This window comes from Lepidochelys olivacea (genome assembly GCF_965140295.1).
Source record: "Lepidochelys olivacea isolate rLepOli2 genome assembly, chromosome: 1".
Classification (NCBI taxonomy): domain Eukaryota; kingdom Metazoa; phylum Chordata; order Testudines; family Cheloniidae; genus Lepidochelys; species Lepidochelys olivacea.
This window is the reverse complement of record NC_140411.1, coordinates 98,170,795-98,183,249: the sequence shown is the minus strand read 5'-3', so window position 1 is coordinate 98,183,249 and position 12,455 is coordinate 98,170,795. Positions and strand designations below refer to the sequence as shown.

The 12,455-nt window shown below is 40.3% G+C and overlaps 1 protein-coding gene across 3 annotated transcripts in view; it reads left to right on the top strand.

Annotated features, from left to right (window-relative positions):
* The window catches only part of ABCC4 (ATP binding cassette subfamily C member 4 (PEL blood group)), a 238,221-nt gene that overhangs the window by 186,211 nt on the left and 39,555 nt on the right, over nucleotides 1-12,455 (top strand). For all 3 annotated transcript variants that reach the window (XM_084642483.1, XM_084642482.1, XM_084642481.1), the window contains 2 exons: nucleotides 7,518-7,607; nucleotides 8,054-8,226. In XM_084642483.1, coding sequence (XP_084498609.1) covers nucleotides 7,518-7,607; nucleotides 8,054-8,226 — 263 coding nt within the window. The remainder of the gene's footprint in view (nucleotides 1-7,517; nucleotides 7,608-8,053; nucleotides 8,227-12,455) is intronic.

The window sequence follows — 12,455 nt, the reverse complement described above, 5'->3', positions numbered from 1 at the left end:
AATAATCACGGCTTTTTTTAACAACTTCATTATCTATGGATTCCTGTCATGTCAACCAATTATTTTGTGTGTGCATCAGTGATATCAATATCAGCACAATTCTAGAAAGAGTTTGAATTAAGTTTCTGGCTAACTGCTGCTGAAGAGCCAGCACAGAGCATAAAACATTTGCTAAAAATACTAGTGGCTATTGTTTTCCATAATATCTCTGGAATGGACTACTAAATTGAAAACAAGAGCCTATATATTTCGTATCCAAATGATTCAGTCTGAAAGTAGGGCAAATTTTGAGGCCATATGTCTTAATCATTTAAATCGGTCCATTCTTGTGGACAAGTTCTTCAAGAACTGGTAAGAGACAATAACTGAGATTGTGCTTCTGTGTAATCTGATGTATTTGAAAGAATTTGAATAAGATCACATTATTTCCTACAGAGTGCCTCTTCCATAACGTATAGGATCAGCCCTTTGGGTCTGACTCTTTCCTCTTCTCTGTCCTCTTTGTGCTGCTCTGACAGGAGTGTAGGGGAGTGCAAGCAGTATGCCACCCTCCCCACCAGGAGAAAGTTGCAGAGAAGGCATGTCAGGGTATGTTGCACTCCAGCAACATCGGGCATATGATCCCTTAGGGACTGTTGCCAGCTGTGCAACCTGCACCAGGGCAGAAGCTGGGGAGAGAATCACAGACCTCCACTGGCTTCCCTGATACCCATCTCCCACCCCTCAGCTGGACTACATGGAAAGTGGTGCAGCAGAGAATGTGTGTGTGTGTGTGTGTGTGTGTGTAGGATTTTATTATTATTCTCTTTTTTTTAAAGAAAAAAAGCAAAGAAAGAAACCCTGCTCTCCCCTCTCAAACACATACATGCTCCTGAAAGCTAGATTTATTTAGCAGTATGTGATTTTTGGTTTTTCATGTATTTGAATTAAATTCTGAGTGAAAATTAAACACTTTTTTTTGCATTGATACTTTAGGCACCTAATTGACGTGAATGTTTGGAATGTTTTCTTATTGTACTGGCTATATCCGTAATATGATTTGGGTGTAAACACAAAAATTAATCATAAACAATATCAATGGCTAAACAAGACTTCACAACTAAACATCTGTTTGCCCCTCAGCTCCTCTCTTCAACAACAGAGCCTTTCTAATTTTTAAGTCACTTTCCTCCTTCCCCCAGAAATGACCATACATTTCCTGCCAGCTAAAATGCCAGTCTGAAGAGATGCTATTTGCACTGCATCTTAAATATTACCAGGTTCTGGCTTTGGACTATCGAAGGGATCAAACTCCAAAGCTGAAAGCCTTCTCCCAGAAATGTCTTGCCTCCTCTCCCTGAAAAAATGAGTCTTGTTGCTGACCTCTAGAGCATTCTGCGTGTGGTATTGCATGGAAGTTTTCTTTTGAACCTCATCTGCAGAAGAGGTATAAAAAGGGGGAGTAATGGAAGAGATCACAAACTGGAAGATGGACAGTAGCAGCAAAACCAATTGTAGCCCAACAACAGCAGTTCTTACTGTAAATCACAAAGGAGAAACAAGCCAAAGCAGTGATCCACTAGCTGTGTTTCCTATGTTCAGTAATCCAAGGACACCAGTTAAGCAGCCAGTGAGTACCATAGAATCATAGAATATCAGGGTTGGAAGGGACCCCAGAAGGTCATCTAGTCCAACCCCCTGCTCGAAGCAGGACCAATTCCCAGTTAAATCATCCCAGCCAGGGCTTTGTCAAGCCTGACCTTAAAAACCTCTAAGGAAGGAGATTCTACCACCTCCCTAGGTAACGCATTCCAAGTGTTTCACCACCCTCTTAGTGAAAAAGTTTTTCCTAATATCCAATCTAAACCTCCCCCACTGCAACTTAAGACCATTACTCCTCGTTCTGTCATCTGCTACCATTGAGAACAGTCTAGAGCCATCCTCTTTGGAACCCCCTTTCAGGTAGTTGAAAGCAGCTATCAAATCCCCCCTCATTCTTCTCTTCTGCAGGCTAAACAATCCCAGCTCCCTCAGCCTCTCCTCATAACTCATGTGTTCCAGTCCCCTAATCATTTTTGTTGCCCTTCGCTGGACTCTCTCCAATTTATCCACATCCTTCTTGAAGTGTGGGGCCCAAAACTGGACACAGTACTCCAGATGAGGCCTCACCAATGTTGAATAGAGGGGAACGATCACGTCCCTCGATCTGCCCCCTTCTCTGTCCAAGATTGAACTGGATGATGATCCTGATGCCTACCTCTGAGTAGTGACCAATGTTGTTCAGTGAGGGCAGTTGTTCTAGGCCTTCAGTTTATTAACAGAAGAGGCATAAGCCTTGTGTTAGGTCCTGGCTGAGGATGATGCTACCAGCTACAAAGCCATAAAGTTGCCATCCTAGACCTGATGAGGGGCGTTGGAAGAAAAGTACTTGTGGTGGTTCTGGAAGTACGCCTTTTCCTCTTCAGAGCAGCCACACACCTTTACCCTACAGCTGACTGAAACAGCAAGCTAGACATTGTTGCAGCAGAAGAGTTTGGTATGATCCACATCTCTTTGGATAGCTGGGCCTATGCAGGTCACCAGATTCCATGGGGACTCTGACCTATCCTCTGGCCATAATTCCCCTTTGCGGGAGAACATGGCTCTAGCAGCCATGACTATATGGTGCTCCCTCTGCAGTGCCCTATTCCTTTCCTGAAGGCATGTGCTTTGCAGGTAGCTCATCCTATTTGTTTGGGTGATGGGAGGAAACACTTGTTTAGACACCAGTGGAATTTGCTTAGTAGGTAGCATTTTAACTATTAATTTCCAGCTTTCATTCTGTTTTGTTTAATAACGTTGGATCCAGAGGCCTTTGACCATATTGGTGTCTGAATGTTTGTTGGTCCGTCAGCTGGATGAAGAAATCACGGTAGCACTTACTTAATGTACTGTTTTATATGTTTATATTCTGTTATCTCTCTTTTTAAAAACAACTGTGAATGTGATAAGAAGGTTAACAAACAATGGCTCTTTAATGCCTCTCCATCACCTGGCTTTCTTTTTTCTTTCTTGAGAATAGAAGCCAAACAGAAAGAGGTAGGTATGCTGTTACTAGCAAAGACATACAATTGGATTGCAGCCTCATGTGGGCCGTCTTTTGTTTCTGCATACTGGAGGCTTCATTAATGCACAGTGGTGCTACTCAGTGGAGTTAGTGACCTTTTTCTATCTAAAGAGGACTTTACATAGACTTACATTCTTTCTCTTTTGTTTGTGCACAATGTTCTTTTCTCCTGAAAACGGATGATGATCAGTTCATTCAAGGGCTACAGGGTTTTGAGAACTTTAACCACAAGTATTTCAGGTGATTTCCACATTTGGATATCTGATCCCAGGTGAACAAAATATAACTCTAGAGATGGAAAACTGCTGATCTAATGCTGTTCTACACCTTGAGCACTCATAATTAATTGTATATTTTATTCATGCAGAAGTTTCCTGACCTGGGCATAAAATTATTGTAATGAAGTAAAATGTTGTTATTTTTATCTTGCTAGTTATATAGAAGGTTTTTGTCATGGTCCCCAGGGGTTTTCAGTATCTGAAGGTTAGCAGGTAGGGTTTCTCTTCCAGATAAAGAGAGGTTTGTTTTCTATTAAGTATATGCAAAGGTCTAAGACCAAGGAATGACTTTAACCATTTTGGAGAGTGGGGGAATAATTATACTACAATAGACATTTTGTACTATATTACTAATATTTGTATGAGTAATAAAAATAGCTACATAACATAGGGCAACAGTTTGTAGCTGCAACCCTCAGCATTTTCTTGGAAAACTATGTAGTCTAGCTGTAGGCATTTGTAAAATATATCGGGTAGCATGCTAACTGAGTCACTCTCCAGAGAGTGAAGTTTTCTTAAATCTGAGTTTAAATATCTACTCATAGAAATAAAAATGTCCTTAGGTTTCTAATTGTTTGCTTGGATGGAGCTGTATGAAGGTTGTGTCTGTCTGTAAATATTATCTGTTACCCTGACTGCAAGCATTTCTACAACAATTATTTACAGGTTTGGCTTATTAACTTCCTCTCATAAAACAGGCTATTTTAAATACTAATCTGTGTCAGAAATGATAATTAAAAATTATCCTTATCTACTGTTGCAATACATGTTTGATTTTAGGACCTCTTATAATAGTTATGAACATTTTATAAATTCAATTTCTTATTTTGCCAACCTATAAAAATAGATTGAAACGGAAAATTATCTTAACAATACCTTCAGAACATCTCAAATAACTTATTAAAATGTGTATTGTTAAACAAATTACTTGCAGTGTTTTTTTTTAAAGAAAAATGTTCTCTCAACCCTTCTATTAAACGCCTTTGCTCATTCAACAGGTTTTTATTGGTCCTGGTGCAACAAATACTTTCAAATACTTGGCACATAACAAGAAAATAAAAAGAAAACACATTATCTTCTTACATTTTTATTGTACCACATTCTGCCATCATCAATACCTTCATAATACTCCAGGAATGGCTTAAAAATTAACACATAATCATAAAAGGTTTAGGTCCAAATTCTACATGGGCTTTCTACACCCACATGCAGGTCCATGGACAGCAGTAGGGTTACATGGGGTCTTAATCAGGGCAGGATTTAACCTTTAAGATGTGTGATGGTTTTAAAAAAATCATATCATATATAAACAAGTGTTTACTCTTTTTTTTAAAAAAAAAAATATAGATTTAAGAACCTCTGGTAACAAGTCAGATATTTCACAGTCCTCAACAGCATTGTGATGGTTTTTTGGGCTCAGATATCTTGTGTATAACACCAACAATTACTGACATCCTAACATTTCCTACAGTTCATGATTCTCAGACTGTGCCGTCTCTGCTTGAATATCAGTGGCATTCAGGGCTGTTAGTAGGAAATTCTGGGGCAAAATCATGTCCCTCTTGCTTTTTTTGACTTGAAGATCAGTTTGTGGCATTGGGCTAAAGCTTAGTGGTTCAGTGCTCTCCCACTTTTGTTGCCTTAACCTTTTGATTTCCTTCAGGGCCTTTGGGTAGGAACAAACTTATTTCCTGGTCTTTTCACTCTCTCATGCCTCTTCTCCCCTTCAGAGCAGCATGGAGATCTTTGCCTTCTGGGTCTTCCAGTGTAGTGCCCCCCTGACAGGTCCCTCTGCCTCTTCTCTTCATGGTAGAACTGTCCAGAAGACACCAACCAGAGACCAAGCAGCGTTCATCTAATGAGGCAGTTCTGTTTAGCAGCTCAGGAGAGCTTTGCCATGCCTGTCCGCAGTTTGTGGACCCTTGCTCTGCCTAGGGGAGAGGCTCTGAGTTGGACTAGTTTGAGAGGGTCTGCCTCCCATCAAGCCACAATATATTCCACACTGAGAGAGAGAACACAGAAAGAAAGGAATAACCTGATTGGCTCACAGGAGGAAGAGTCCAGGCACCCAATGCCTGCTCCAGGAGTAAATCTATCAAACCCAACCCCTCTCCAACCAGTAATAGTTCCACCTAGATGAGTTCTGCCACAAGTCTTTAAATAGGACACTTCTCATTAGGCAAGGGGCAGGCATCCCTTCCAGCTTCCCTTCCTCTCAAGATGAGGGCAGGGAATTTTAGAGGGATACCCTAGTCATTTCTTCTCTTGGATGAGGATCCAGGGGGTGACTACTTCTTTGCAAAAGCTGTCTCTATCCCAAGGAGCAAAAAGAGCACAGCTATCCCACCAGAGCCTTAACAGTGATTTTACACACCCACACAGTAAAAAAAGGAAGAATGAAAATCTAGCAGGTATGTGTCCCCGTCACAGGATTCCAGTCCCAGCTCATCAACTGATGAGGGCTGCTAGAACATGACAATCAAAACAAGATGGGGGAGGGGTATTGAACCCCATTTGCTCAGTAACTCCATAGGCAGAAAAGTGGGGTGGCCACAACTGAAACCCAAGAGCAGAAAGGTGATCAGTCCTCAGACTGCAGATCAGAGGCTGCCTTTCCCCTATATAATGAATGAAGGAATAGGGACACTTTTACAAGGGAAAAATGTTTTAGAAAACAAGCTACAACATTTTAGTAAATTCAGGAACCAAAGATGTCATCACATTCCTGCCTGAGGTCTGTGCAGTGGTAGCAGCCCTAACCCAGGGTATGTTTAGTCCCTCCATAGAATAGACTAATAGTATATCTTGGCTGTCTTCAGAGGGAGCATTAGGATGCCAGCAGCAGATCTGAGGGATTCCTATTGCCCCAGCTGGGAGAATAGGCCATAATCCTCCTCCTTCTCACTCTTTGATTCCCTCCACTGGCTCATTGTATTTCACTGTATCAAATTCAAGCTTCTTAACCTCCCCTCAAGACTCTTTACAACTCTTCCTTCCTTAGTCATTTGCTCATTCTTATCACCCCCATACTCTGTGCTCTGCCAATTATGTCGTCCTTTAATGCCCATTTGTCTGCTTCTCCTACAAATATCTCCAGACTTTTTTCCACATTGTCTGTAACATGGAATTCCCTCCCTGAACTAATCCATACTTCTGCTGTGACACCTACAAGAAATCAGTCAGCCATGACTAGGTTAAAAAGAAAATTCAGATGATTTGGAACCATCATCTCAGGCATGTGTCTAGCCTGTGTAACTGCATGTTGTTTTCTTTGCCACCCTTGTCTCGCTATCCTGTTCTCTCCCTTGGTTTGTCACACTCAATGGGTTGAGTCTTGTTTGAAATTAGAGTGTAAACTCTCTGGGGCAGTGATTATGCCTTGCCATGTGTTTGCCTAGAGGTGCCCAAATTCTCTCTTGGTGCTACTGAAGTACAAATATTAGTATTAACCATCATTGACAGATACATGTGTAGACGTAAATGTTGCAGAAAAGTTGTGAAATCTATTTATCTTTCAGATTCTTTAATGTTAAACTTGGAGAGTTTCTCCAAACTGAAATAAAACAAAAATCCCAACACCTTGTATTCTACCTCTTGAGCCACTTGAGTCTTCTCCTCTGTCTGTGCCTTATATAGTTAGGGAGCACAGTTTCAAAAGCACCCAAGTATCCTAGGAACGTTAGTGCGTTGAGTGGATCTTCTTGTTGTCGCTTGTTTCCGCTAACAGTGTCAGTGGATTTAATTGCCTAGCTTATAAATATACTATAAAGCGTTGTGGTGTCAAGAGTAGCACAGATAAGCCAGTTCAAGTACAGACAGAATAAATTGTTGGATATATATCGATTTTGTCAAAATACCTGTATTTGTTTCATCTGTTTTATTAAAATATCTTCATGCAGGCTTGTTATGCATTTATCTTATTTTTTTCTTCCACATGCTCCTAATACACCTCTGAGTTTTCTTTTATTACTTCTCTGATGTAAAAAGAATCGCAACAGTTTTTTCCCCTTGTCTTGTACTAGGGATAATTTGTTGTTGTACTACATGTATGTACCATGCATGCTTCAACTCAGCTTTACTGTGTTTAAATTCTGTATTGCAGTACGAAAACTAAGTGTATATAAAGTAAAATGTAATGTTTCATTGGTTTGTAGGAGCCCATTCTGTTCACTGGAACGATGAGAAAAAACTTGGATCCTTTCAATGAATACACTGATGAAGAGCTGTGGAATGTCTTGGAAGAGGTAATTCCAAATATCTGATCATTTGTATCTAATGTTTACATATAAAATAACATTATTCATAGTGTTTATACATATTAGGTTTGAGCTGGTTTGTTGGATTACGTAAGGATATGGCCGACAGAAGAAAGGAAAATAATTGTGGGGTGTATAAATGTATATAAATGTCTCTGTATATAACATTGACCTGCTGGATCTTGCATTAATATTTTTTTTATCATTCGGGATGCAGGTTTGATATATTTTGATTAATTAAAAATAGATTTTTAAACAGTTTTAGACTTAACTCTAGAATTGAATTACATAGTGTATGTATATGAGTATGAAAGGTAAATCTTACATGCTTATTGTTGTGTAAAGCATAACAAAAAATAGGCAACCTAATCACAACAACCATATTTTGTTTAGAAGTGAGTTACTCATCTTACAGTACGTTGGCATACCTACAGGTTCAACTGAAGGAGGCTGTGGAAGAACTTCCTGATAAAATGGAGACACAGTTGGCAGAATCTGGATCTAATTTTAGCGTCGGTCAGAGACAGCTCGTGTGCCTTGCCAGGGCAATTCTCAAAAAAAATCAAATTCTGATTATTGACGAAGCAACAGCAAATGTGGACCCAAGGTAAAACACCAGAGGCCATAGTAAAATGAATTATCCTGTTTGTACATGGTTGGCGTACACAGAGGTGAACTGAAAAGCTTCGTATCTTGTGCAGCCCGTGCTGGGGTTTGCGTTCTCATGAACGCTGACGGCATCACTAATGCCTATTCAAGAGCAGGCAAACCAAACACGGTATATAGCTTAAGGGGTTCGATCATGAAAGCTCCCCTGAATGCATCCTAAGAGGGGATAGATACAGGTTCTGTCTCTGGAAGGAGAAAAATATCCTTGATTTCTATGTGTAAATTAACATTCAAAGCTATTTACCCTACAGCAGCCATGGATAAAAGACTCCTTTTGGAAATGCAGATCACAACTGTCAGGATAACCTCTTAGAGAGACAGAATGGATGAGGCAATATCTTTTATTGGACTAACTTCTGTTGGTGTCTCTCTAGTATCTTAGGACCGACACAGCTACACTGCAAACAAAAGATAAACTCTCAAAAGACTTCACAGAATGGAAAGATTCTTAGGCCACCACGATCCCACAAAGATGAGGGACCTCATGATGAAAAAGTTAGGCATAGTGTTGAGGTCTGTTGATCCAGGAAGGGTATCCTGTGCACATAGTGACAAAGACGAGCAAGGAAAAATGACTGTGACAAATAACAAATAATATTTATTAGTTTTCATTCCTTCCAAATGCTCGGGATGCTATTCAGTACACACAGTGGGTTACAGATAAAACCCATTAAATAGAGATCAAAATCCTAAGAGATCTTCAAATATCATAGGAACTACAAAATAAAGTAGTCTTTAAAGCTCTTTTGAACACTGGTGGGATTCACTAAAAGAGACCGTATTTTTTGAAAACTCTGCAAATATGCTGCATCAGTTTGAGAGCTGAACAGATAGTTCCACCAAAGTATGATTTGAGAAAATCCAAGGACAATAAAACAGCAAGTCCTTCAAATAGGTTCATTTACTATTTTATACATCATCAAAACAAATTGTAGTTCACTCATTGGTCAAAGAATTGATGCTATTTGTTCATGACTGGTCATTCAGTCATTTTTTTGCACTAGCTGCAATCAGTAGAGTTGCTTTGATATTCCAGTATAAAAGGAGTTATAATAATCAGTTCTGGATATAAAAGGATCTGAACAGCATTAGTGAGAAATCTTGCCTGTAGTATTCCAGCGTGCTATACTTAATATTATTATTTATTTGAATTACCATAGCATGTAGGAGGTCTAGTTATGGAACAGGACTCCATTGAGCTAAGCAGTGTACAAACGGTCCCCGTTCCAAGCGGCTCACAATCTGTGTATAAGATTAGAGAACAAATGGAGATAGACAGACGGCAGAGTACAAAGAAACAAGGAGACAGTATTGGTCAGCAAGATAGGCAGAGTTCTCTGCACACCAGCAGCCTGATTGTTGTCAAGCTTTTTGTAGGCATCGTGGCAAAGGAGAGTAATGCTATAATCATGCAAGATGATCAGTGCAGGTGGACCTCCTGTGAGGATCAGCTTGCGGGATTGGGGCCTGTTTGGTTTTTGATTTGCTCACTGTAGGTCACTTTCGAGTGGCAATGATTGTAGTTTTCCTGAGGAAAATTAAATTTGGGTGCTAGCAGAGAGAGAAAAGCTGACTGAGGAGTTGTGAACATATTGCCACATGCAAAATCAACAGATTTTGTGGCCGTTTCTGAGGAGGTAGTACAAATCTTTGATTTCCCCAAAGAAGTCAGTCATTCTATACATAATACACAGTTACTTCCATCACTGCAGTGCTGCATATTGCCAAACTGTTTTAGTACTGTGTGAGAGATTGGTAAGATGTGTAATGGTCCAGTGCTGGGGGAAGTTACCCTTCTGTATCAGAATGCCAAACTTCAAAAATGTAAGGGCTGTGTCAATGAAACCCTCCCAACTGCAGTTAAGTGTACCTGGTTTACCTATAGTAAGTCTATAATTCTGGAAGCAAAGTATCATTGTCAGTTCTTATACTGTCGATAGCAAGGTGGCATTCCTCTTTCCGCAGAAGAAACAGGCTATTTTATTTTCACTTGTATTTAAAAAAAATAAAACACCTAGCATTAGCAATTAATAGACTTCTTCCAGATTTCCGTGGAGTCCAGAACCGTAAATTCATCCTTCCACTGTGGTATCTGCCCATGACTCATTTTTGTAACCTCTTCCTGGGAGAGAAGTGGTGCCAGCAGAGAAGCTTTGCAGTGAAGCATGCATTTCATTTCTAAAATCTTTAGAGAAAGTGCCTTTCGTTCTCTATAGATTTTGGGCTTCTAGCTTATTTTTGGCTAAAAAGAGATAATATCTGTGATTTAATCAGACCAATGGAAATTTCATATCCTCTTATTCATCCTCCCCATTTTGACATCTTTATTTTTTTTATTTGCACTATCCATTTAAATTATCTTACTTGACATGTGCTGCAGATATATTGCAATAAAGTAAATGTTTACTAATAGCAACCGTAAGCATTACAATACAAATGATTGAAGAGGTATCAACTTTAACTTGGAGTTTCTTCTTTGAGTTGGTTTACACTGCAGTCTTTACTACCTTTTTCTTAACCTCTTGGGCGTAGCTATGGTGGTGGACTTTTAAGCAGTACAACCTAATAGGATGCCCATCAGGAAATACTGCAATCTATTGTCAAATAGGAAATGGTCTAAATATTGTGACTCTGTCCTTGTCTCCATGGGTCTTTCACTTCCTGGAAGATTTTGCTAGCCTCAGAGGCTCACTGTGAGCCCTTCTTTCTCTAGGGGCAAGGGTCACAGCCTACTGAGCCATTTGCATCATAAGCCAGCAAGGAAGGTGGGGGGAAGCAACCCTCCCAAGCACAGTCTCTGTTGTCTCCCAGTCTCAGTGATTAATCAGGGAGTTGTGGGGGAGGGAACCTGGGCCCACCCTGGAGTAGGACCCAAGGACCCTAATGGTAGCAGCTAGGGTAGCTGACTTTTTGAAAATAGGACTCGTACAATTCCCTGGGACACTTCCCCACAGTAGCCCCCACTTCCTCAATATCTACGTCACCCTTACCTCAGAGCCTCCTTCCTTGTGCCTGAAATGGTTTGTACTGCTCAGTTCCTCCAACAGCGCGGCTTCCTCCTATAGCTCCTGAGACTCATGCCCAACTGACTAACTGGGAGGCTTTTAACTAGTTTCAGACAGCCCCTAATTGGCTTCAGGTGACCCAATCAACCTAGCTATCTTCCCTGCCTTCTGGAAAGATCTTAATTGGCCCCAGATGTCTTAATTGACCTGGAGCAGCTGCCATTTACTTATTCTGGTAACAGGGATTTGTTTAGCCTGGGGCTAATATATCTGTCTCCCACTACTTTTCTATAGCCGTCACAATATGAAAGTTTACCTAAGCCTGGTGGTCTAAGTATTTCACATGATGATTGATGGAAATTTAGCACAATTTTAGCTTTTCTTCGTGGTCATGAATTTGGAATTTTTATCCCCATGAATAAAATAATTCTGTAATAGTTAAATGATTCTTAAAAGTTGCACATGAAATCCTTGGCATTAGAAGTGGAAATGATATGAATCACTTTATTTCCAGCATTATATCTTGGAAAATCTCCAATAATTGAGACTTGTGAAACTTTCTGGAGAGTTTACATCCCTTTTTCACCCCCAGATAAATCTGTCTGCATGAAGTTTAATTAAAATAGGGTTGGGTTTCTTTGTCAGCTACCATTATTTGATTAACATTCAGATGAGGTTTTTGTTTTCAAACATATGTGAAGGATCAGGGCTATAGTGAAGCTGGCCCACAGAGGTGCCTGCTCCCAGTGCGAATTCTCCCTGCGGAATGGCAGAGCCACTGCTACTTTGCCTCAGTTTTCCACTGAGTGGGTGGTTGTAATTCACATTGGAAATAGCATTTGCGCTCAGTCAGCCCAGGCTCGCTGGCTATACCCATTTTCCAGTTAAATCTAGGAGGGGCATTTTTTGAGGCTGTGCTTGCTTTCTTCCCTCCCTTGTTGAAGGTGAAGTTGCAGCTGCTTTCAATCACCACAACCTCCTTTTTCCCCTTCCCTCCAGCAGACTCTCCTCCAGAATCTGAATAACCTTGGGGTGAATCTGTCTCAGAACCTATCAGTGATAGGTTCTATATTATTTTGTAACCTGTGCTGTTTTAAGTATGGGCCCCCACTTTTTTCTAATTAATATAGTTAACTCTTCTTTTGGCAGCCTCACTTTCAGA